A 22,451-nucleotide genomic window follows, 5' to 3' on the forward strand; every position below is an offset into this window, starting at 1 on the left:
GTCGGACTTGCTACCCTTCGCCGAAGTGGCGTACAACGATGCGGTCCACAGCAGCACAGGATTAGCAGGTTTCCAGATTACCAGTGGCATGGAATTTGTTGCCATGCCTGAGTTGCCTAGAGAACCTCCTTCCTTCATGCCTTTGAATTAATGGATGGACATGCTAAAGAAAGGATGGGAGAATACGAAGAAGGCTCTAGCAGTTGCGGCAGAAGCCTACCAGAAGCAAGCTGAGAAACATCGCTCGCTCCCAAAACCCTACCGTGTGGGGGACAAAGTTTTTGTGTCTACCAAATACATAAGATTAGGAATGCCTAGCAAGGAATTGGGTCCAAAATTTCTAGGTCCATTCCCAATAGTGAAGATAGTTAATCCAGTTACAGTTCAACTCAGTCTACCCAGAAGTCTAGGGAAATTTGACCCAGAATTTCATTGGAGCTTGTTGAAACCAGTAATTGGGTCTAACAGAAGAGCATCCAACCAAGTTCACTCTCCTCCTGTAGTGATGGAAGGGGAAACACAATCTGAGGTGGAAAAAATTGTAGATTTCAGGCTGAATAGGGTCGCTTACAGTACTTAGTGCATTGGAAGGGTTACCCTTGGTCTGAAGTTACTTGGGTGAAAATTGGGAACCAAAAAGTGGAGAAGTTAGTAAAGCAATTCCATGAGAAGTTTCCCAATAGGCCTGGGGGGAGGAGATGTGGTTAATTTTGTTATGTTAACTTTTATGTTATTCTCTTTTCAGGAAATGTTTTTCTTCTGAGGAGAGGCCGCCTGTCAGGCCTGTAGTTATGTTTCTTTTAGGATCTTTGGCCTGCCACACTTTTTATTAATTTCCTATGCTGTTTCATTAGTGTAGTAGTTGGGAGGGGGGAATAGAAAGGAGTAGATTTGTGGAATGTATTGTTGACATTCTTTTATAGAAGTCAAGGTCATCTTTTGTCTCCGCACCTCGACACCTGACCGGAAGCAGAGGGGTGTAGATGCCAGCGTGGAAGATGATGATTGGAACATGTGATGGATTATGGGGTGTGGGGATAGATCATGAACTTTCAACTGGGTGGAATTCCAGGAAGAACATTAGAGTTGGAATTCCATAGACGTGCTAACTTGCCTGCATGAATAAATTGGACCTTTAAGGATAATTTTGCCTTGGACAATGATTTAATTCTGCATGGTATTTAGAACGCCTGACAATTGGACTGCCTTAGAAAGTTTTTTTCCTTTTTCTTTGCAACAATGTTTTGTGGATTGAAGTGATTGTAACGCTTTCCATTTCTCCTCTTAAGTGAATGAATTGATTTTTTCTTCTTCTATTCTTTGCTACCTTATTTTTGGGCTGAACCAAAACCTTTTTTTATTTTAATAATCCTTCCTTCTACTGCTTACTAAATTTTATTAAAGACATTTAGAGACTTTTGTTTTCTTTAAGCTTGAAACGAATAAGAGAAAGTTGAATCTGCCATTTGGAAGCCAGAACTTGTTTTTTTTTCCTTTTTTTTGAAACAATGTATCCTTTGGTCTATCTCCTTTGATTCTACTGACGTTGTAACTGGAGGGTCTGCAGCTTACTTGTGGAGACTGATAAGGACTCAAGGACAAGGACTGTTCTTTTGCAGGTGTCTTTGTGAAATATTTTGGGCAAGGGAAGGAAAAGAAAAGAAAAAGATAGAACCCTTCCTTTTTGAAAAAATTAAAAGAATCTTGTGTTTAAGTAAATTCAAAATAAAAGTACTTTTATACATAAAAGAGACACTGAAGGCGAGAGTGGCAGTGGATTTTAGACTCTTTCTTCTCTTTTTGGGAATATGTATCAATATGCAGATGAGGAAACCCTAAGTTTCCAGGATTTTTTGGATGGAATTCAAAATATATTGGAAGGATTTGAGAGATTTGAGAGGAAGTTGGATAGACTATTGTTTCCCACAACAAAAGATGGTGGGGTTGGAGCCCCAAAAATTAAAGAAGAGAATGAAGATATAGAAGATAAAGATAAGATAACAGATGAACTTACTAATGGAGCATTCATGAGTGAAAGTGGAAAGAAGGGAATATGGAAAAGTGAACTTGATAATCTGGAGCTCTATCCCTCTTGTCAAGATATGGATTTGATGATGGAATTAAGAAGAGAAACAGCTTCACAAATACGTCTGATAATCAAAGATATGTTAATTTCAACACCAGCTCAAGGGCAACAAGACTATATGAGAGATCTTTTAAGCAAAAAAGTGTGGAGAGAAGTTTTTAAAAACCTTATAAAGAAGTTAATAAGATAATTGATGCAACAACTGGCAAAAGAGATAAGATTGTTTTGTTACTGGAAAGATACAGGCTGATAATGAATGTTGATAATTAAAAACTTAGTTAATTTTTGGTGATTAACAAGTAGGATTTTTAGATGTTTTTAGAATGTTTCTTTAAATGTTTATTCGTTAACAAATAATTCATTGTGATAATAATAATAAAATAATAATTTCAACTAGTAGAAGCAATTTGGATATAAACTACAAATCGGGACCTGGGAAAAAGATTTATCAATTTTACTAATAAATTTTTGTTTAGATTTTGCTATAAAGATGTAATCTTTCTCAGGTACTTATAAACTCTACTAACAATTTTTTGTTTAGATTTTATTATAAAGATGTAATCTTTCTTGGGTCGTATGAGAGGAGATGTGATATAAATAGTAAAAAAAAAATAGATAACTATAATAACAAGGAAATGTTAATGGATAAGGTTTAATGATTTCTACATGTGTTGGCATTGGTAAAAGCAATTAGATATAAGCCTTGAACAGTGAGTTGGGGGGAAAAAAGGAATATGTTATAAAAGGGTAACTATTGGAGGTTTATTGAAATAGCTAACAAATGCCAGTAGGTGGTTGTGTCTTTAAATACAAATGATTCTAGATAAAAGCATGTTTAAATAATTCTAGTCAAATGAGAATGATGGTACATTGATAGTAAAATACATAAAGATTTTTGATTTAAAATGTACAATTCAATATGAAGGAACTATAAATAATGATTGTGGTAGTAACGCACGAAATCTATTTGTAACCAATCGACATGCTTTCTACAAGATGTAATGAAGAATGATTCTTTTTTGGTGTGTTTTTGTCTAATTAAAACAATAAAAAATGCAAAAAAAATGAATTAGAATTCTACAGCAATTCTAAATATTATATAGTGCACCTAGTGAAAATCTCTCCTCATGCAATGTAATTTTGAAGTCTCTTCTCTTTCCTCTCCTCTCCTCTCCTCTCCTCTCCTCTCCTCTCCTCTCCTCTCCTCTCCTCTCCCTCTCCCTCTCCCTCTCCCTCTCCCTCTCCCTCTCCCTCTCCTCTCTTCAAGTCAATGTTAACCCCTGATAACTGACTGGACAAATCCTTGCAGTATTCTTGCCAAGATTTCAGAAGTGGTTTGCCATTGTTTCCTTCCTAGGGCTGAAAGACAGTGACTGGTCCAAAATCACCCATCTGGCTTTGTCCCTAAGGTGGGTCTAGAACTCATCCCGATTTCTAGCCTGCTGCTTTTAATCACTACACCAAACTGGGTGGCCCTTTTCCTTATACAAAATACAAATTGAATGAAGGTTTCGTATTTTTCATTCTGTTGCTTTGTTTTTGGCAGATTGTGGGGTTTTTGTTTTTTCATTTTGGGTATGTTGGGAAATTAAATAGGTTCTTGTACCATCCACTTCTGGAGTATGATTTTCATTGTGATATGCCCTCCAGCCCTTGGGTTGACCAAAATTATGTACTTCTGGACCAAGGAATTGAAATATTTATGTGGGTATTTCTTTCTAGTTATCTCCCACAATAACAATAATATACTTCCCAATTCAGTATTACTTCAAATAAAGCTGATTTCAATTTCTGTTTTGAACTAAACTTTACCTCAACATGGTGAAGATGTAACAAGGACTTGCAGCATCCTTGCCACCATGAAGCCTAGTACCAAACTGACCAAAAGGCTGCAGCAAGCTGACATTATTACTTCCAACAAAGTTCGAACTAAGTTTACAATAGTCATCATTAAAGCTTGCTAGAAAAAAATATTAAAGTACTTTTACTACCAAGTAGAAAACTCAAACTTTATAAATCAGTATAGAATAAAGTACCGATAAAACTACTTAAGGCTCCATCAAGTATGAAAAGGGCCAGAGGAAAAAAGAGAAACAGCCCCACCCCATTCTGAAATGACACATATTATCAAGTTATCACTTTATACATTATTAATTACAAACAACAGTGTTGGTGATGAGCATGGTTATGAGGAGTTGGGAACTGAATGGAGTATTCTTTTTCCCCTCTCTCATTTGTCCCTAAGATTACCACAGCTGAAGCAAGAAGTCCTATATTTTCATATCTGCCTATTTTGTTCCCCAAAATTATTCTTCCAAAATAATTAAAGTAAAACAGGCATTTTTTTTCTTTCTATACCCACCTCTCCATGGTGATAAGCAGACACCTCGGCCACAGAGCCAGCTAACTGAGCAACTTTAACCTCCCATTTATCATTTCTCTTAAAGCAAGTGTAAAAAACTTTACGCTGCCCGGGTTTAAAGCCTGAATTGAAAACAGAAAAGGGCATATTTCAAAATTGTAGTCTCTCAAAGTATTGCTAATATAGGAAAAGAGATGCTTAATAAAATTGCACATTTAAATGAACTCTAAATATATTTATGCACATTAAATACAGTAAAATTATGTAATACAGTAAATACAAAGAACTGCAAATGTATCCATTTCTCATTTTACAGTAAAACCTAATTATTGTTTTCCAAAATCATCAACACTTAATTCCATCATTATCTACAAAATAATTCAGCTGATTTCCTGATACATGTCATTATAAAGTAAGGAAATTTAAGGGTAATTTTACTACAGCTTCATTTGGAAAGAAGACAAGTGAATTATAGAATAGCAACAACATCAAACACAAAAACAAACATTATAGTTCAAGCAAAATTATTGTTATACATAACATCATCTGACAGGGTATTCTAAGCATCACAGTTATCAGTTAAATATTCTAATATTGATGCCAAGCTTAAGAGACAAACGGAATGAGCAGTTTCAGATGTACAATTCAACTGTTAGGCCATTGCTGGAAAGTAATATATTTATGCCTTTTCCTCCCTCTGGTTTTTTATTGGTTTGCCATAACCAAACAAGCTATAGTTATTAATACTTAGAAATACTTCCAAAATGTTTATTGACTATTTGAACAATAGTTTCAAGTTAAAGTATGGATTTAATTTCTGTTTAATACTAAAGAGTGCTTATAAACTGTACATCTCTGAAAATTATGGCTAAAGTAACTAAGCTTATTCTAGAGAGAAGAACAAAAATGAAAAAAACAAAACAAAAATGCAAATAACAGTCATCTACTTTCCAATATACATATTTAAATGTTAAAAAGAAGATGACACACATCACAAAAGTTCACTCACCATCAACAAGAGATGGGATGGATCTCTTGTTATCAGAGTTGGAAAAGAGAATCAACTCCTTGTTGATAAAGTCATTATAAGTGAGGTGCTTTGTCACAGTGCCATACAGAAATTGCTAAAAGAAATAATAATTATTAACAGTGACAAAGAACATCATTTTTACTCTTTAATATTCCGTTACCTCTGGTAATCCATGCAACCGATGCTGTCTTCTATCTTCCATGAAATTTGTCAGCCATTCTTTTCTCTCTTCAATTTTTTTCTTACTGAAGGCCTACAAAAATATAACACAGACTGTTCATGACTACCAAAAAAAAAAGATTGGGCTGACTATAAAACAGCAAGTTTTAATCAACGTCCAACAAAGAAGAAATAAAGTAGAAGTAACTAATAACTATAAGCTATGTACTGAATAACTGTGTACATGACCAGAGGTCAGAAAATAGTGTGTACATCCCATGCTACATCCTAAAATACGTAACAAAAGCTAATGCTGGCATTTTTTAAAACAAAAAATCCTAATCTGAAAGCAATCTAATAATCTGTGTATGATTTGTACACTGCTTCAAACATGCAGTAATGATTTAGATTAAGTTCCTATGCTTTATCAATGTTTCTAGTTTCTTTTTATTCCCTTTATTCCCAAATAAAGAAAAACAGGGGAAAAAAAGAAAAATGGAAATATATACCTAGAGTGGAAACATTTTTCTGCTGCAGAACGGTAAGCTTTTTGCTGCACCCTAAATCTAATAAATCCATAGCAATCCATCAAATTACATATATCACTACTGAAATAATCTTCATTCAGATTTGAAATATTTAAATCTACAAAGAGATAATTTATGAACAAGTGTAAGTGCTATAAACGATATGATAGACATGGGGACCAGTATCATAATCAGAATGTTCTTCTTGTTCTCCCCTTCCTTTTCACAAGACCAACACAAATTTCCTTCCCTACAGTATACTGACAAAGCTTTATATGCTTTCCAACTCAGAAAACATAATACGATCTTATGACAGGGCAAATATAGCATCTCATAAATTGCTGCATGCTGAGAGGATTCAGCTTGTATTTCCCAAGAAAATCTTTTCAATGTAATTCCAATTTAAAGGTTCTAAAAGCCTGGCACTCACCTACATTTTATAAAACTGAGGCAAGTATTCAGGAAAGAAAATGAAAAGGGCGAGAAGGATCAAGGAGGGCAAGAACATCCAAGCAGAAGGCCAAGATGAACCCTCTGTTATCATCCTCTCTCTAATTATCCCTGAATAAGGGCTTCAGGTTGACATCGTGGAGAGAACAGCTGGAAAATAGCGGGCTCCGCCGAGCCTTGCAAAATCCAGCCGGTAACAGCTGTCGGGAGACCCTAGGGGGTCATAGCCGCCTTGTAGGGGCAGTGAAGGAAGGAGAGGCGCTTTGCTGACCACGGGGAACTCACAATTTCCTCGTCAGGTCAGACGCAAGGTCTCCTAAAAGGCAGCATGGACAACGGCCATTTTTGGCAAGCTGGGACTTAACTTAACTTAACTTAACTTTATTCAATTTCTAGACCGCCCCTCTCTCAGAAGAGACTCGGGGCGGTGTACAGTCATGTTAAAACAATGGAACAATAGATATACATAGTATAAATATAGAATAAATATATTCTATTCTTACAACCGGGACTGTAAGATTTGTGCTGGAGCGGATCATTATAAAATGGATTTACAGGGGATAATAGAGGCATATGAAGAAATATTCTTGATGCTAAAAAGTGTGCATGAAATGATAAAGAACAATAAGGAGACAAGGGGATTGTTTAAAGAAACAGAAATGAATGTAGAAGTTACTCAACAATTGGGGGGAAAAGAGCAACACAGGAAATAGATGAAAAACTAGAAGAAGCAGTGGAAGTGATGTCCCGGTGTGTGGAAGCCGTACGGATCTGGATGGATGACAACCGACTCAAACTCAACCCCTCCAAGACGGAGTGGCTGTGGGTACCGGCTCCCCGGTTCAGCCAATTAATTCCATCATTGGCCATCGGGGGCATTCAACCTGCCCCCATGGAGCGGGCGCGCAATTTGGGCGTCCTCCTGGATGCCCGGCTGTCCATGGATGACCATGTGACAGCCGTGGCAAGGGGGGCGTTCCACCAGGTTCGCCTGGTGCGCCAATTGCGCCCCCTACTGGACCGGGACGCCTTACGCACAGTCACTCATGCGCTGGTGACGTCTCGCTTGGACTACTGTAACGCTCTCTACATGGGGCTTCCCTTGAAATGCACCCGGAGGCTACAGTTGGTCCAGAACGCAGCCACGCGGGTAATTATGGGGAGTACTAGGTACTCCCATGTGACACCGTTCCTGCGCGAGCTGCACTGGCTTCCTGTGGTCTATCGGGTGCGTTTCAAGGTTTTGATAACAATCTTTAAAGCGCTCCATGGCTCAGGACCTAGTTACTTGCGGGATCGTATTCTGCCCCATACATCCCTGCGACCAATCCGCTCGCACAGAGAGGGCCTCCTCCAGGTGCCGTCCACCAGACAGTGTCGAGGGGCGGCGCCTAGGAGTAGAGCCTTCTCTGTGGCGGGACCAGCCCTGTGGAATGACCTCCCTCCGGATATTAGGAATACCTCTGACCTCCGCTCCTTTCGTATAAAGCTCAAGACCCACCTATTCCAAGTAGCTGGCCTGGCTCAACTTTGATCTAACTATATCGCTCCTGACGGGTTTTTATTTGGGTATTTTAATTGCATTAAATTACTTAGGGGTTTCTAAACATTGTATTTTATTGTTTTTATTCATTAGCCGACCTCCTCCTTGTACATGTCTTGGTATATGTTTTTGTAATATGTATGTCTTGTCTATATATTTATTTCATATGTTTTTATTGTACGCCGCCCCGAGTCCTTCGGGAGAGGGTGCGGCTAAGAAATAAATATTTATTATTATTATTATTATTATTTTGGAAGGGAAAAATCAAAATGAGATGCAAGAAGCTAAAAATAAAGAAGAGAAAGGATTAATAAGTAGGAATCAAATAGATAACTCCTTAAACGTTTAGAATAGATCTGAGAGAAAAAAGAAAAATCTCTTCCAAAAAAAATTAAGATTTAGAGGAAAAAAAGAAAAATTTCTCTCTCTCTCTCTTTTTTTAAAAAGGAAGTCTTGTGGATGGGTGTTCAAATAATACAGCAGAAAGAGACAAAGGACACCCAGAAGGGAATGTTCAGCAGGCTGACTAAAAAGTCAATAAAAGATGGAATTTCAAAAAGGTTAAGAGATGATGGATGATGAGAAAATGTATTAATAAAATGGAAAAATACAAATAGGGAAAATAGTAGTATATATATTGACAGATATTACAGCTTATTATAACTAAAATAAGTTAAGTTTAGTAGATAGAAATGTAGGATTAGGTAATTAATTGAATTATTAACATTAATAGTGTATTAAAGTATATTGTGAATTTAAAATATTAAGGATTAGAAATTGTGTGGAGTTTGAGAGACACTCCTGGGATTGATTAAATAGTGTTAATATTTGGCTTTATTAGTAATCCTACACATTTGGAATATTGAAGTTATGGTGGAATAATGAGTAATTCTTAAAATATTAAATATTAGTAATTTAGTAGGGGATAGCAAATAAATGGTGCAAAGAAATGTTATCTATGTTTAAATGAATTAATGGGGAAAATGATAAAGAATTATAAAGAGAGAATAGTATTGTTGAAGTTGGAAGATTACACATACTTATTTGTATTATTATTGTTAGCGTTGTTTAGAAAAGATTTGACTCAGTCAATACACTGTCCACAAAATATGTATGGTGTGAAAAGAAAATTGCAAATAAAACATGTCTTTAAAAAAAAACCCTGAATATGTGCTGAAACTCAAGATCTTATTCAATTTGGTAACAAATAGTTTAGCTCAGGGGTGTCAAACTTGCGTCATCACAGTGGCATCACATGACATATCGTGACTTCATCTCCCTTTACTAAACCAGGCATGGGCGTGGCCAGTGCGTGACACATCCAGCCCACGGGCCACGAGTTTCACAGCCCTGGTTTAGCTAAACTGGTTTAACTGATATAATTTGGAAATCTTTCTTTGTGATTCTGCAATTCCTTGCTTTGCTGCATTTCTCTTTCCAAAATAATTTCCTTTCTTATATCTCGTTGGTTTAATAGGAAGTTTAAAATTAAAACTGCACGTTTATAATACTACCCCTTATTTTTCGGGCTTGGCACAAAGTTCACCGAGTTTTGTATTTCTGGGCTTTGAGCAAGAAGATCCAAAGCACTCTCCTTTTTAGATTTTTTCCCTTTACCTGATTTTATACAATACAATACAATAGCAGAGTTGGAAGGGACCTTGGAGGTCTTCTAGTCCAACCCCCTGCCTAGGCAGGAAACCCTATACTGTCTCAGACAAATGGCTATCCAACATCTTCTTAAAGACTTCAAGTGTTGGGGCATTCACAACTTCTGGAAGCAAGCTGTTCCACTGATTAATTGTTCTAACTGTCAGGAAATTTCTCCTCAGTTCTAAGTTGCTTCTCTTTTTGATTAGTTTCCACCCATTGCTTCTTGTTCTACCCTCAGGTGCCTTGGAAAATAGTTTGACTCCCTCTTTTTGTGGCAACCCCTGAGATATTGGAACACTGCTATCATGACTCCCCTAGTCCTTCTTTTCATTGAACTAGACAAACGATTTTGTTCGTTTCCACAGCCTGACAGCACGAATATACAACTTTTCATCTCATGAAATTCTGCATGTAGTAGTGAATCAGTCTGATCACATTTTATTTTATTTCTGTAAGGTTAGGTCACTCTCATCAGTTTTCCTTTTGTTTCTTACAGATTTTTGCCATATGACTTTAGATATCATATGTTTAATTGGGTCATAATCACTTAAGATATTTGACACTACAAAAGCCAATGATTGACACCATAAATATGTAATTCTAATTTCACATATAGGTTGATATATCTACATTAGTTTGAACTATCCAGCATATAGATCATGTTGGGATCATGTTAGCACATGGTAAACAGCAACAAGTATAATAATGGTATTTTATTAATCTTTTGATATAAACTCAAACAATTTTACAAAATTAGAGAAGGTACCTAATGGTTAATTAAAATGATACACGTTGAAATAATGCACAAGGCCAGAGTTAAATAATTTAAATAATTATGATTAACAAAAAAGATAAACTATTCCAGCAGATATTTACCAATGTAATGGCTGCATCGTCTTCAGGACCAGCATACTGAAATAAAATCTGATGTCTTTCCATATCTGCAAAATATTCTTTTGCTTCTTTAGCAGTGGTGGTGCCTAAACCTAACTCAATCCAAAAGAAAAAAAATCTTGATATTTTAATATATATTTCTCTCTCAATCTATTACAAAGTAATTTAAAAATCACTCAAGAAGACCAACCAAGTACAGCTAAAACAGTTTACTATTAATCCAATAGTGATTATATAAGGATTTCAAAAAGTTGAATCCAATTAAAATTAGTATTGCAAATGAAAATTTGAAGGCAACTGACAGTTAATTTATTTCAATTAATTTAGTTTAAAGTGCATTTTGAATTAAAAATATTTTTAGAACTTGGAAAAGGAGAAAAGAAGCTCAATTCAAACCTTTATGGTATTTTATTTTCCATGCTTTATGATTCTCCATATGTTTTTTCCATTCATCAAATTCAGGAATACTATAAAAGGAAAGTTCCTGCTTATTTTTACTTGCCTGAAAATAAAGAGAATCTCAATTAAATTTTACTTTATAGTTTTACTGTGTTTTATAAAAATTATACATGATATTGTTTATGATTATTTCAAGCAAGTTGGGTGCCAGCATGACAGACCCCTAACTCATAATGGGTAAATCCTAATAGGACTCAAAAAGATATTTTACAGGCACACTGGCTTGGCATACATGCCATGTCATTAGAAGGGACGTTGGTCTTACCTGACACACCCTTTCTCAGTGGGTTGCGGGAGAGTCCAAGAATGTGTTAACTTGTCCTTGCTGCCCAGAGACTGAGTCATCAACTTTAGCCACACCTTGTTGCTTCTCTGCCTGGCTCCAGTTTTCAACGAAGGCACAGTTGTGAAGAGACTACTGTACAGAGAAGGTCACATACCCCTGGATCCCGGACCATACAGTCGTTAGGGTGGGGTTGGACTCTCCCGCAACCCACTGAGAAAAGGCGTGTCAGGTAAGACCAATGCCCCTTCTCCAGTGTGGTTGCGGGAGAGTCCAAGAATGGGACATACCAAAGCGGCTGTCCTAAGGGCGGGGAGCCGTAAGGTCCGGAGTCCCCGATGTGGAATGCACCCTTTGTAGAACCCTTCATCAGAAGGATGCTTCTGCAGATGCAAAGACGTCCAGCTTATAGTGTCTAATGAAGGGCAAAGGTGAAGACCAAGTAGCTGCCCTGCAGATGTCCTCAAGTCTGTGTTGCCCACGCTGCCGTTGTGGCTGCGCTCCATGTTGAGTGGGCCATCATCTGTCCGGGTAGCGGTAGGGCCTGTATGTCATACACCTTGGCTATGGAAGCCATCACCCAACAGTCGACTGCTGATGGCGACACCCTGGTGCCCATTGAGGATGGTTGGAAAGATACGAAGAGAGACTCCGTCATTCTGAATGAAGATGTCCTCTTTATGTAAATTCGGAGAGCCCTCCAAACATCCAGAGTATGCCATTTCCGTTCCAGTGCATGGGATGGCCATGGACAGAAATCCGGTAACACAACCTCCTGGGCCCGATGAAACCAGGAATTTATTTTCGGGATAAAGTAGGGATCTAGTCTGAGGACCACCTTGTTAGGGTGAAAAATGCAAAGGTCTTCCCTGACGGAGAGGGCTGCCAGCTCTGAGATCTGCCTGGCCGATGTAATGGCCACCAGAAAAACGACCTTGAAGGTCAGGAAGCGGAGATTTACTGTCCTTAGCAGCTCAAAGGGGCATGATGTGAGGGCCTGTAGTACTTTGGATAAATCCCAAGTGGGGTATCTGTGGACCACTGGAGGAGTCAGTTTGGCTGTGCCCCTAATAAACCTCCGTATGACAAGATGGTGAGCAAGACTCTCGCTCTCCCCACATGCTAGGACCATGGAGAGCCGCCACCCATTGGCAAATGGTGTTGTGGGAAAGACCTTTATCCAGACCCTCCTGGAGGAAGTCCAGGGCTTGAGGTACAAAACCCAAGGAGGGGTCGAAGTGACCCTTGCGGCACCACTTAACGAAGGTCGCCCACATAGCATTGTAAATTCTGTTGGTAGATGGTCGTCTGGTAGCCTGAATCATCCATATCACTCCGGAGGAATAATTGTCATTCCTCAGGAGGTCCCTTTCAAGTGCTAGATGGTCAACTGGAGCCATTGAGGCTCCAGGTGAACCAGGACCCCTTGGCAAAGGGAGATTCTCTCCTGAAGAATCCTCCAGGGTCTGGCGACTGAGAGGCCTATTAAGTCCGCAAACCATGGACGTCTGGGCCAATGGGGGGCTAGGAGCAGGACCTCCACCCCCTCTTGTACTACATTCCTTATCACTTCCGGGATGAGCAGAAGAGGGAGGAATGCATACAGCAGTCTGCTGGGCCAAGGCCTGTGGAGACCATCAATCCCCTCTGCTCCCAGGGACAGAAATCGAGCAAAGAACCAAGGCAGCTGAGATCGTCAGAGATGCGAACAAGTCCACTTCCGAATGGCCAAATCTGTGTCAGCTCTCTGAAGAGTTCTGGGTTCAGTTGCCATTCATTGTGGTCTATAGTGGCCCTGCTCAGCCAGTCCGCCTGCTAATTGGCCATCCCCGATATGTGTTCTGCCTTGAGGGACCTGAGGTGCTTCTCTGCCCAGAGTCCTAGCTGCTCTGCCTAGATCCAGAGGGACTTGGAATGAGTCCCCCCCTTGTTGCCTTTGCAGTCACATTGTCCATCAAAAGTAAGACATATCCAACACGCCTGAGCCAAGTGTGACTGAAAATGAGCAACCCAGCCGAAAAGGCTTCTGTGGTAATCGTGAGGCAGATGGGCTCCTTGAACGTGCAACCTCTGGACAGAGCTGGGGATGTCCACCAACGGAAGAAGAGCAGTACCTGTGGCAAGATCCGAATCAAGACATTGGAGTTGCTGTTGCTGGTCCCTTGGAACAGGAGAAGGAACCACTGCAGAGTCCTGGCAGGCAGCCGCGCCCAGTGTACAATGGCAATACACAAGATCATCTTCCCTAGGAGCTGTGAAAGGAGAGTTCCTTTTGAATTTGAATCACCAGAGCCACCAGGCTGTCCCGACGGTCCTGGGACAGGGACACCTCTCCCAACCTGGTGTCGATCACTGCTCTGAGGTGCAGAAGACAAGTAGTGGGAACCAGGTGGCTTTTCTCAAAATTGACCGAGAAGCCGGAAGTTCTCCAGCTGGACAGACGGGGGGATGTGAGCTCTGAAGAGCCTCAGATGAACCCTGTCTGACAAACCAACTCCAGGGATCCTTTTTTGGATCAGAACTCTCCTGGAAGGGGGGGGCGAAGAAGGGGCAGCGTCTCATCAGACCCAGAGGGAGGCAACAGGTCCCTCACAGGTCGGAGATTTGCCCTCTGAATCGGAGTAGGGGCGGCAGCATGGCAACATGGCTGCACAAGAAGCTGACTTCCAGCCAAAGCAACTGAACAGGAGTGTGAGGTCGAGATGAAAGACCGGTAAGAAAATTCATTTAACCCACAGTCATAAATCAAAACTTGGAAAAGGCAAAGAATCTTGAAAGTACAAATAATATTAATAGACAGATCTGGATTTTGGCAAAAGGAAAGAAAGAAAGGAAAATGGAGGTTTGAAACACTAGCCCCCCCCCCCCCCCAAGTCATTTGTTTGAAACAATTTGGACAGAAAAGGAGAACGCAGACACATGACAAACCCGCTCAAATACAAACTCTAAATTTGGTTTTGGATTTGAAATAGAAACCAAACATTATGAAGGAATTACTTCATCCGAATGTCTTCCAACTAATATATCTTAAGCAACTCCAAATAATGAGAGGTGGAATGCAACAATGGAGAAAAATCAAGAAAAAAGCACTATTTTCTCACTGACAACTGATGACCTAATCTTGCCTGTGTGGGAAGTTTTAATTAACCAACTGCCATAAATCAGAACTTGGAAAAGCAGGAGGCGAAAGAAACATACCCGGGTTTGGCTGTATGCAAGTGTGTTCCAATTGATATATTTTGAGCAACTGTGGCCAATGAGAGGTGGAGAGTGGTAAGGGAAAAAATAATAACAAGGTCAAGGACTGGGAAAATAGGAAGTTTTTTTTTCTTTTTTTCTGCAAAAGATCAAGATGGCTCCAGTTTCTCTTCCGTTTTCATATTAGTTGAATTAGCTAAATTTAAGGTGGACCAGAACTTTGAAGTAAGATCTGTATAACTAACTGCAATTTTGGAACTGGACATTAAGGAAGAACAAAAGACCAAGATGGCTCCCGTCGTTCTTCTCCACAGCAGCTGAATTAGATAAATTTAAGGTGGACCAGAACTCTGAAATAAGAAATGTATAATTAACCATAACTTTGGAACTAGACATTATGGAAAGGTGGGAATTTGAAGAACTATGTGAAATTATAAAAAATATGCATAAATCATTAAAATAAAGCCTAAATAGAATTCTGAATTCAGAGAAGCAGGTATTTAAAGAAGAAGGGAAGGAAGAAGGAGGTAGAGATAATGAAGGGGTAGAAACAGTTGGAAATAAAGAGCAGACAAAAAACTCCATTGGGTTTGGCAGTGGTATAGGGAAAATTGAAATGGAGGGATGTGTCCCAACAAAAGGAAATAAAAAGCAGACAAAAGATGTTTCGGAGGTTGACAGTGGCATAAGGAAAATTGGAGAAGGAGGTTATGCCCCATCAAAGGGAAATATAAAAGATTTCTTTGACGGTGGTTTGGGGAAAATTGAAGAGGGTGAACATGTCAAAACAAAGAAAAGGGAGAAGGCAGGAATAGAGAAGTGGGACAAAAGACTTACTAGGAAAAAAATCAGACAAATAGAAATTGTTATATGGGAAAATACAAAGCTGAGATAAGGGGTTTACTCCTAAATATGACAATAACATTAAGTTGCTAACTGATTGATTATGATAATGGAAAGATAATTGTTTTGTTTGTTTGTTTGTTTGGATTTATATGCCGCCCTTCTCCCAAAGGACTCAGGGCGGCGTACAGCATTAAAAAACACATATTACAAAATAAAAGGAAATTAGAAACAATCCAAAAAACAAACCCAATTAATATAACACTAACATTTAAAAAATTAGATAAAATTAACAGGCCAGGCCGGCTTGCTGGAATAGCCAACTTTTTAGGGCGCGTCGGAAGGACCGGAGGTCAGGGATTATGCGAAGCTCCGGGGGCAGCTCATTCCAGAGGGAAGGTGCTCCCACAGAGAAGGCTCTCCCCCTGGGGGTCACTAGCCAACACTGTTTGGCCGATGGCACCCTGAGGAGGCCAACTCTGTGGGATCGCACTGGACGGTGGGAGGCTACTGGTGGCAGTAGGTGGTCTCACAGGTACCCTGGGCCTAAGCCATGGAGCGCTTTAAAGGTCATAATTAGTACCTTGAATCGCAACCGGAAAACAACCGGCAACCAGTGCAGGCCGCCTAAAAGGGGTGTAACATGGGAGCACCTAGGTACCCCCATGACAACCTGCGCGGCCGCATTCTGGACCAGCTGAAGGCTCCGGGTGCTCTTCAAGGGCAGCCCCATGTAGAGAGTGTTGCAGTAGTCCAGGCGAGAAAGGATGAGGGCATGAGTGACTGTGCATAGAGCACCCCGATCCAGGAAGGGGCGCAACTGACGTACCAGGCGAACCTGGTAAAAGGCCCCCCTGGTCACGGCCGTCAGGTGATCTTCGAAACTAAGCTGCGTGTCCAGGAGGACTCTCAGATTGCGAGCCTTCTCTGAGGGGGCTAAAATTTCTCCCCCTATCATCAAAGATGGAACAAGATGCATAAATCGGGATGACGGTTTTTTACAATTTTTAATTTTTTCTCACACTGGTACTTCCTAATCAAAATGCTGTCTGTAGAATTTTCCATCAGGAAATTTTTGTTAAGTCTCTAATCATTCTTAAATATGTGGAACATACATTTGAATATTGGAAGAATAATATAAATACTTCATTTCAAATACTAAATGAACAGTTTTACCTCTGTTTTACTAGTTATAGCATGTATGTAACTATGTTAATTACCTTTACAATTGGAGTAATGAATTCTTCAAGGAAACCATGTTTCAAAGGTGAAGGCCAATTGTGATGAATAAAATTGATTAGCAAACCCTTAATGTGTGATCCATCTTGATCCTGAATAAAAAAGGAAAGATGAATGCATCACAGGGGATAACTTTTACAGATGATTCCATTTTCGCTATTTAAAAAAAATCAATGAAGATTCATATATTTATGAGTGCTTTGAAAGCAATTTAGAAAACACACAGATAATCTCTAGCTCTGGATGGGGTGGCACTACCCCAGCCAGACCAAGTGTACAATCTGGAGGTCCTCCTAGACTCACAGTTCCTGCTTAAAGAGCAGGTGGCAGCTGTGGCTAGGAAGGCTCTTGCACACCTTCAGATAGTGTGCCAGTTGCACCCATTCCTGGACTGGGAGGCCCTGCTCAACGTCACCCATGCCACTGTAACCTCTCGCTTAGATTACTGCAATGCTCACTACATGGGGCTGCCCTTGAAGAGCATTTGGAAACTTCAACTGGTGCAAAATGCAGCTGCACAGGTAATAAATGGTGCTGGTTACATGGCACACATAATACCACTACTCCTACAGTGTGTTTCCAGGTGCAAGTCAAGGTGCTGCTTGTCACCTTTAAAGTCCTGCATGACACAGGACCAGGTTACCTGAGAGACTGCCTTTTTCCAAAAGTTTCTATCTGACCAGCTTGATCCAACAGATTGGACATGCTGCAGATACTGTCAGCCAAAGAGTATTGACTGGCAGGAACTAGAAGATGGGCTTTCTCTGTTGTAGCCCTTGCCTTATGGAATATTCTCCCCTCAGAAATTATGTCCCCAACCCCATTGGCCTTTCGTAAGGCTTTAACAACTTGGATATGTACCCAGGACCGGGAATGTGTTAGGGGCCCCATTACTTGGATTTATTCTTAGTTGATTAATCATCACAACTGACGTTTGTATTTATTTTGTGGATATTTTTACTTTTTTTACTGTTTTTAATTGTTTTATAATTTTAGAATTGTTAGCTGCCCAGAGTCACTTGGTTGAGTTGGACTGCTATAGAAATTAAACAAACAAACAAACATGCATATACAGCAGTTGACACTACAGGAGTTGAAATTACAATGCACGGAATTAAATTATGGCGATGCTGAACCTATTTCCCCGTTATGTTGCCTGCATTTATGACAAAAAATGGTGGGTAGGCAACGTCGTGGAAATTTTGATTGAACAAAATGATGCATTGGTAACATTTATGCATCTGTGAAGCCTTGCTCATTCATTTTATTGGCCTGAAAGACAAGATGTTTGGTGGGTTCCAGAACCACATCTTATTTACGAAACACCAACCCTACTTTTTTAGGGGGGTTGAAACATGCTCTTTCTAATGAGAATGATTTAACAGAGTTTCCAGGTCTTTTTTTTGTAAAAGCGGGCTGAAAATACCCTATTTTTGGCGTTTTTACAAAAACTGTCAACTTTGCACTCAATTTGTGAACTATTGGAAAGCAGTAGGAATGAAATTTTATATTCAAAATCCTTGTGTTTCTAAGTTATTACGCACAAAGTTTCACATTTCTCATACCTTTCCTTCCAGAGATATAAAAGGCCAAACTTTAACTTTTTTTCAAGCCACAGTCATTTTCGGCCAACTTTGCTCCAAATTATCTAGATGAAGGGTGCTCATGAGAATGTTTTTCTTATTTTGTTTAATAGAGCACAAGTTGTACAAGATGGCCAAGTTTTGTTTCTCTCAACAAAATATTGCCGGAGATATTATGTCTCAAAGTTGCTGAACCCTCAGGGTCATACTATAGAAGGCTGTGGTATGGGGTCACACAAATGACTATATCTCCGCAAGTATTGCTTCGGCACATGTAACATTTTACCAATGTTCACTGGGGATGTGTGTGCATGTTCACACCAAATTTCATTGAAATCCGTGATGGTTCAAGCAGGGAGCCCCAGACCACTTGATATGGAATGACCCTTGGGACTCTTTGTCACCCAGTTGTGTCCCAAGAAGCCTTTGGCCTGCTTCCCACCCCACTTGGCCCCACATTATTGGGCCTCCCCAGTCCCATCATTCCTCACTCCACTTACCTCTTCCAAAGATCACCTTTCCCAAAGAGATTCACCAAATCTGTTGTGCAGCCTTCCTATACAGAAGCCACCTGTTGCCATCCCAAAAGTAGGTGCCACTTTTGAAGCAACCACAATTCTTGCAATCCATGTGAGGCCACATGTGAGCTGGGGAGGTGCTGCAGTGCTGGCCTGCGCCAGGTCTCCCAGGGCCTCCCCCATCCACTGTGGCACCCCATGCTCCACTTAACGATCCATGCAATCACTAAACAGCCACAACAGGGAGAACTGGGATTGTGATAGTTAAGTGAGGCATTCACATGGGCACCTTGCTTACTGACAACAATGACTTATGACCATAATTCCTGGCTCAATTGTGGTTGCAAGTAGAGGACTAACTGTATTGTTTCTATTTTCCTTCTAGAATTCATGTAGAATTGAATGAACATTACAGTTTTAAGTACTTTATCTTTATGTAGGTCCAGAACTCAAGCAACATATGCACATTTATTTTAAAAAAATAAAATATATAATATGAACAATAAAAATGCAATAGGTATAACTGAAAATATATCACAAAACTGTACTAGCAGAACACCCTAAATAAATCACCTATTAAAAATCTTTTAAAAATTGCAGAAGCTCCTTAAGAATAATTGGAAATCTTTTCTGCCCAGAATCAATCAATTCAAAAAAAATAAAATCAATGGGAAGTTGTTTATGATGTTTATTTTAATAAATAAAAACAATATTAATGTCACCAAGGAACAAAGTAGACAGATTGCTAGAAAGGACTTCAGCAAACTAAACAAAGTCTGAAGGATAATACAGATAAGCAAATCAGAAGTACACAAAGCAATAGAAAGAATATCAGAAAGGAAAGGATTCTTGGATGGATATTTAATTTTAAAGCTTAAACTGACCTGATCAGTCATAATCATAATTTTGCCATATCTTAATGTTTTCAGAGACTCTGGATCTTCATAACTTTTCTTATATTGCAGACCAACTATTTTTATAATGTTATTAATTTCTGCATTTTCCATAATCTGTGTAGAAACGTACAATTGAAATAAGCTACTTTAGTAAGTACATGTACATGCCCTAGATAATTTTTAAAATGGCTTGTCTTACCTGTTTATGAGATGCCTCACGAACATTACGAATTTTTCCCCTGAGTGGTAATACTCCATATCTATCTCTTCCAATAACACCCAAACCAGAGACAGCCAAAGATTTGGCAGAATCTTCCCTCAGTTAAAATTAACGTACAGTCCAAGGAATGTTTGCCACCTGCAAAATTATGAAAAGAGGAACCAAAAAGCAAAGAAAGAGGGCTGAAGCCAGTGGTGGGTTTCAAATTTTTTTGGAACCTACTCTGTGGGTGTGGCCTCCTTTGTGGGAGTGGCTTGCCGGCCATGTGACCTGGTGGGAGTGGCTTGCCGGCCATGTGACCTGTGGGAGTGGCTTGCCGACCATGTGACCTGGTGGGAGTGGCTTGCCGGCCATGTGACCTGGTGGGAGTGGCTTGCCAGCCATGTGACCTGGTGGGAGTGGTCAAGATGATGTCACTGAATTCTTTGCCCCAATGGGTGAACTACAATAAGATTAAAATAAGTACAAAAACAATAAAAGAGCTACTTACAGAAGGAGGATGACTGTTCTTGCCAGTGTTCAGTATCACGGACTCCAGTGAATGGGCTGCACAAAGAAAACACACAGAAATGAACTATTTCAGTATAGGGTTTCCTGCCTAGGCAGGGGGTTGGACTAGAAGACCTCCAAGGTCCCTTCCAACTCTACTATTGTATTGTATTGTATTGTATTGCCAGTCATTGGGATGAAACCAGCACACAAAATAATAGAAAAGGAAAATTACTGTCCTTTTTTGCGTCTTCTGCACCACCTTGCTCCAACAACCTGCATAAAGACAGACACAGAAAGCAAGACCTTAATTGCATGCACTGCATTAGGATGAAACAAGCACACAAAATAATAAAAAAGGAAAATTACTGTCCTTTTTTGCGTCTTCTGCACCACCTTGCTCCAACAACCTGCATAAAGACAGACACAGAAAGCATGAAGGGCTTGCACTTCACCATCTCAAGGATGAACACAGAACAGACCACACCACTCAGCCAGCAATAAACTCAGCTACTTACGGAGGAGAGATGACCAGCTTGCCCGTCTTCTGCACACCACCTTTTCAATAGACTTTGTTGCCCAAAATACCTGCATAAAGACAGACACAGAAAGCAAGACCTTAATTGCTTGCACTTGCACCTTACATAAGAATAACACAATGAAAAACTGATGTAGCGCTGGATAAGCACGCCACACAGCCATGATTGCCCTTAAACTACAGGCAGCCCATCTTGGTCCCAAAACTCTGCCAATCTTCACAATTTCTATGCCCAATTGTTCGGAGATTTGGAAGAGGTCATTCTGGCTCTTGCAGGATTTGTGGAAGGTGGTGTGTACTTTATCCAGGAAGATCTTGAAATGATTGATCTGCTTCACTTCTCTTATTGCATCATCCAGCACAAGTTGCAGGCGGTGGTTCAGGCAGTGCCAGATGATGATGTTTGGGAACTCTTGAGCTATTCTGGCGCTGACTCCAGATTTTCTTCCAAGCATAACGTTGGCACCATCGGAGCAGAAAGCGATTAAATTCTTGCGTAGATATCCGGTGGTAAATCCAACTCTATGCAAGCTTTCCATTGCTGCAGAAAATATGGTCTCTGCATCTTGTCTCTGTAATTCCAGAAGCTCAACGAAGATGGTTGCTTGCCACTCTGGATCCTCAACTCTAACAAAAACTATCAGCACTGGTCTCATTGAAAGTGTTGAGGCTTCATCAATAATTAGACACACCTTTTGATTATTTGCAATAATCCTTGAAAACACTGTGGTCTTGATTTGGTTTGCAATGAATTCAACGGTTTTCACTGCAGATCTCCTTGAATGCAAGCCAACTCCCACATCCACTCCAACCGTATTTAGCAAATTTACTTGTGCTTCGATGTCTGAGAAGGGATTACATCTTTGCGCCAGATCGTAAACGGTAGTAAATATTGTGCAAATAGTGGATAAATGTTTCTCAGTTGACTAATCCATGGATTTGGTAAAAGCTTCCTGCTCCCGTTGCTTCCTGCTCTCCACGCAAATAAGGTGTGCTTTTGATTAAAAATGTTCCCTTAATTTTTTTCGGAGTGATGCTTGTTGTACATCCTTGCTTTTCCCTGCTGGTGCCACCTGGAAATGTTTCCACTCTTTGGAAACATGAATACCTTTCTCCAACGAGAACATGGGTTTTGCACAGTACTCACAACCCAGCTTCTTGTCAGATACTGCCATTCCATCATACTTGTCCTTGAAGTTACTGTATTGCTGCAAATTCCAGCAATCAGGAAGTTGTGGAACTACAGTGGAGTCGATGGACTTGCTGCTTTCGCCGACCTCAACTGGTGGTAGTGGTCGTGCTGGTGGTGCTGGCGGAGGTGCTGGTGCTGGCGGCGGTGCTGGCACTGCTGGTGGTGCTGGCGGTGGTGCTGGCGCTGGCGGCGGTGCTGGCGCTGGCGGCGGTGCTGGCGCTGCTGGTGGTGCTGGCGCTGCTAGTGGTGCCTGTTTTGGATCAGCTGATTCCTCAACTCTTGATTTTTT

The 22,451-nt window shown here is 40.1% G+C and overlaps 1 protein-coding gene across 1 annotated transcript in view; it reads right to left on the minus strand.

The window, feature by feature from the left end:
• LOC309400281 (DNA topoisomerase 2-beta-like) overlaps positions 1-22,451 on the minus strand; it is a gene marked incomplete at both ends in the record, with an annotated part of 193,697 nt that overhangs the window by 36,714 nt on the left and 134,532 nt on the right. The window contains 11 exon segments of the mRNA XM_081968694.1: positions 3,899-4,016; positions 4,019-4,046; positions 4,449-4,570; positions 5,458-5,572; positions 5,639-5,731; positions 10,687-10,796; positions 11,101-11,206; positions 16,708-16,818; positions 19,712-19,837; positions 19,923-20,036; positions 20,038-20,081. Of these exon segments, the coding sequence (XP_081824820.1) occupies positions 3,899-4,016; positions 4,019-4,046; positions 4,449-4,570; positions 5,458-5,572; positions 5,639-5,731; positions 10,687-10,796; positions 11,101-11,206; positions 16,708-16,818; positions 19,712-19,837; positions 19,923-20,036; positions 20,038-20,081 (1,087 nt within the window).

Source organism: Natrix helvetica, assembly GCF_964273705.1.
Source record: "Natrix helvetica genome assembly, chromosome: W".
Lineage (NCBI taxonomy): Eukaryota > Metazoa > Chordata > Lepidosauria > Squamata > Natricidae > Natrix > Natrix helvetica.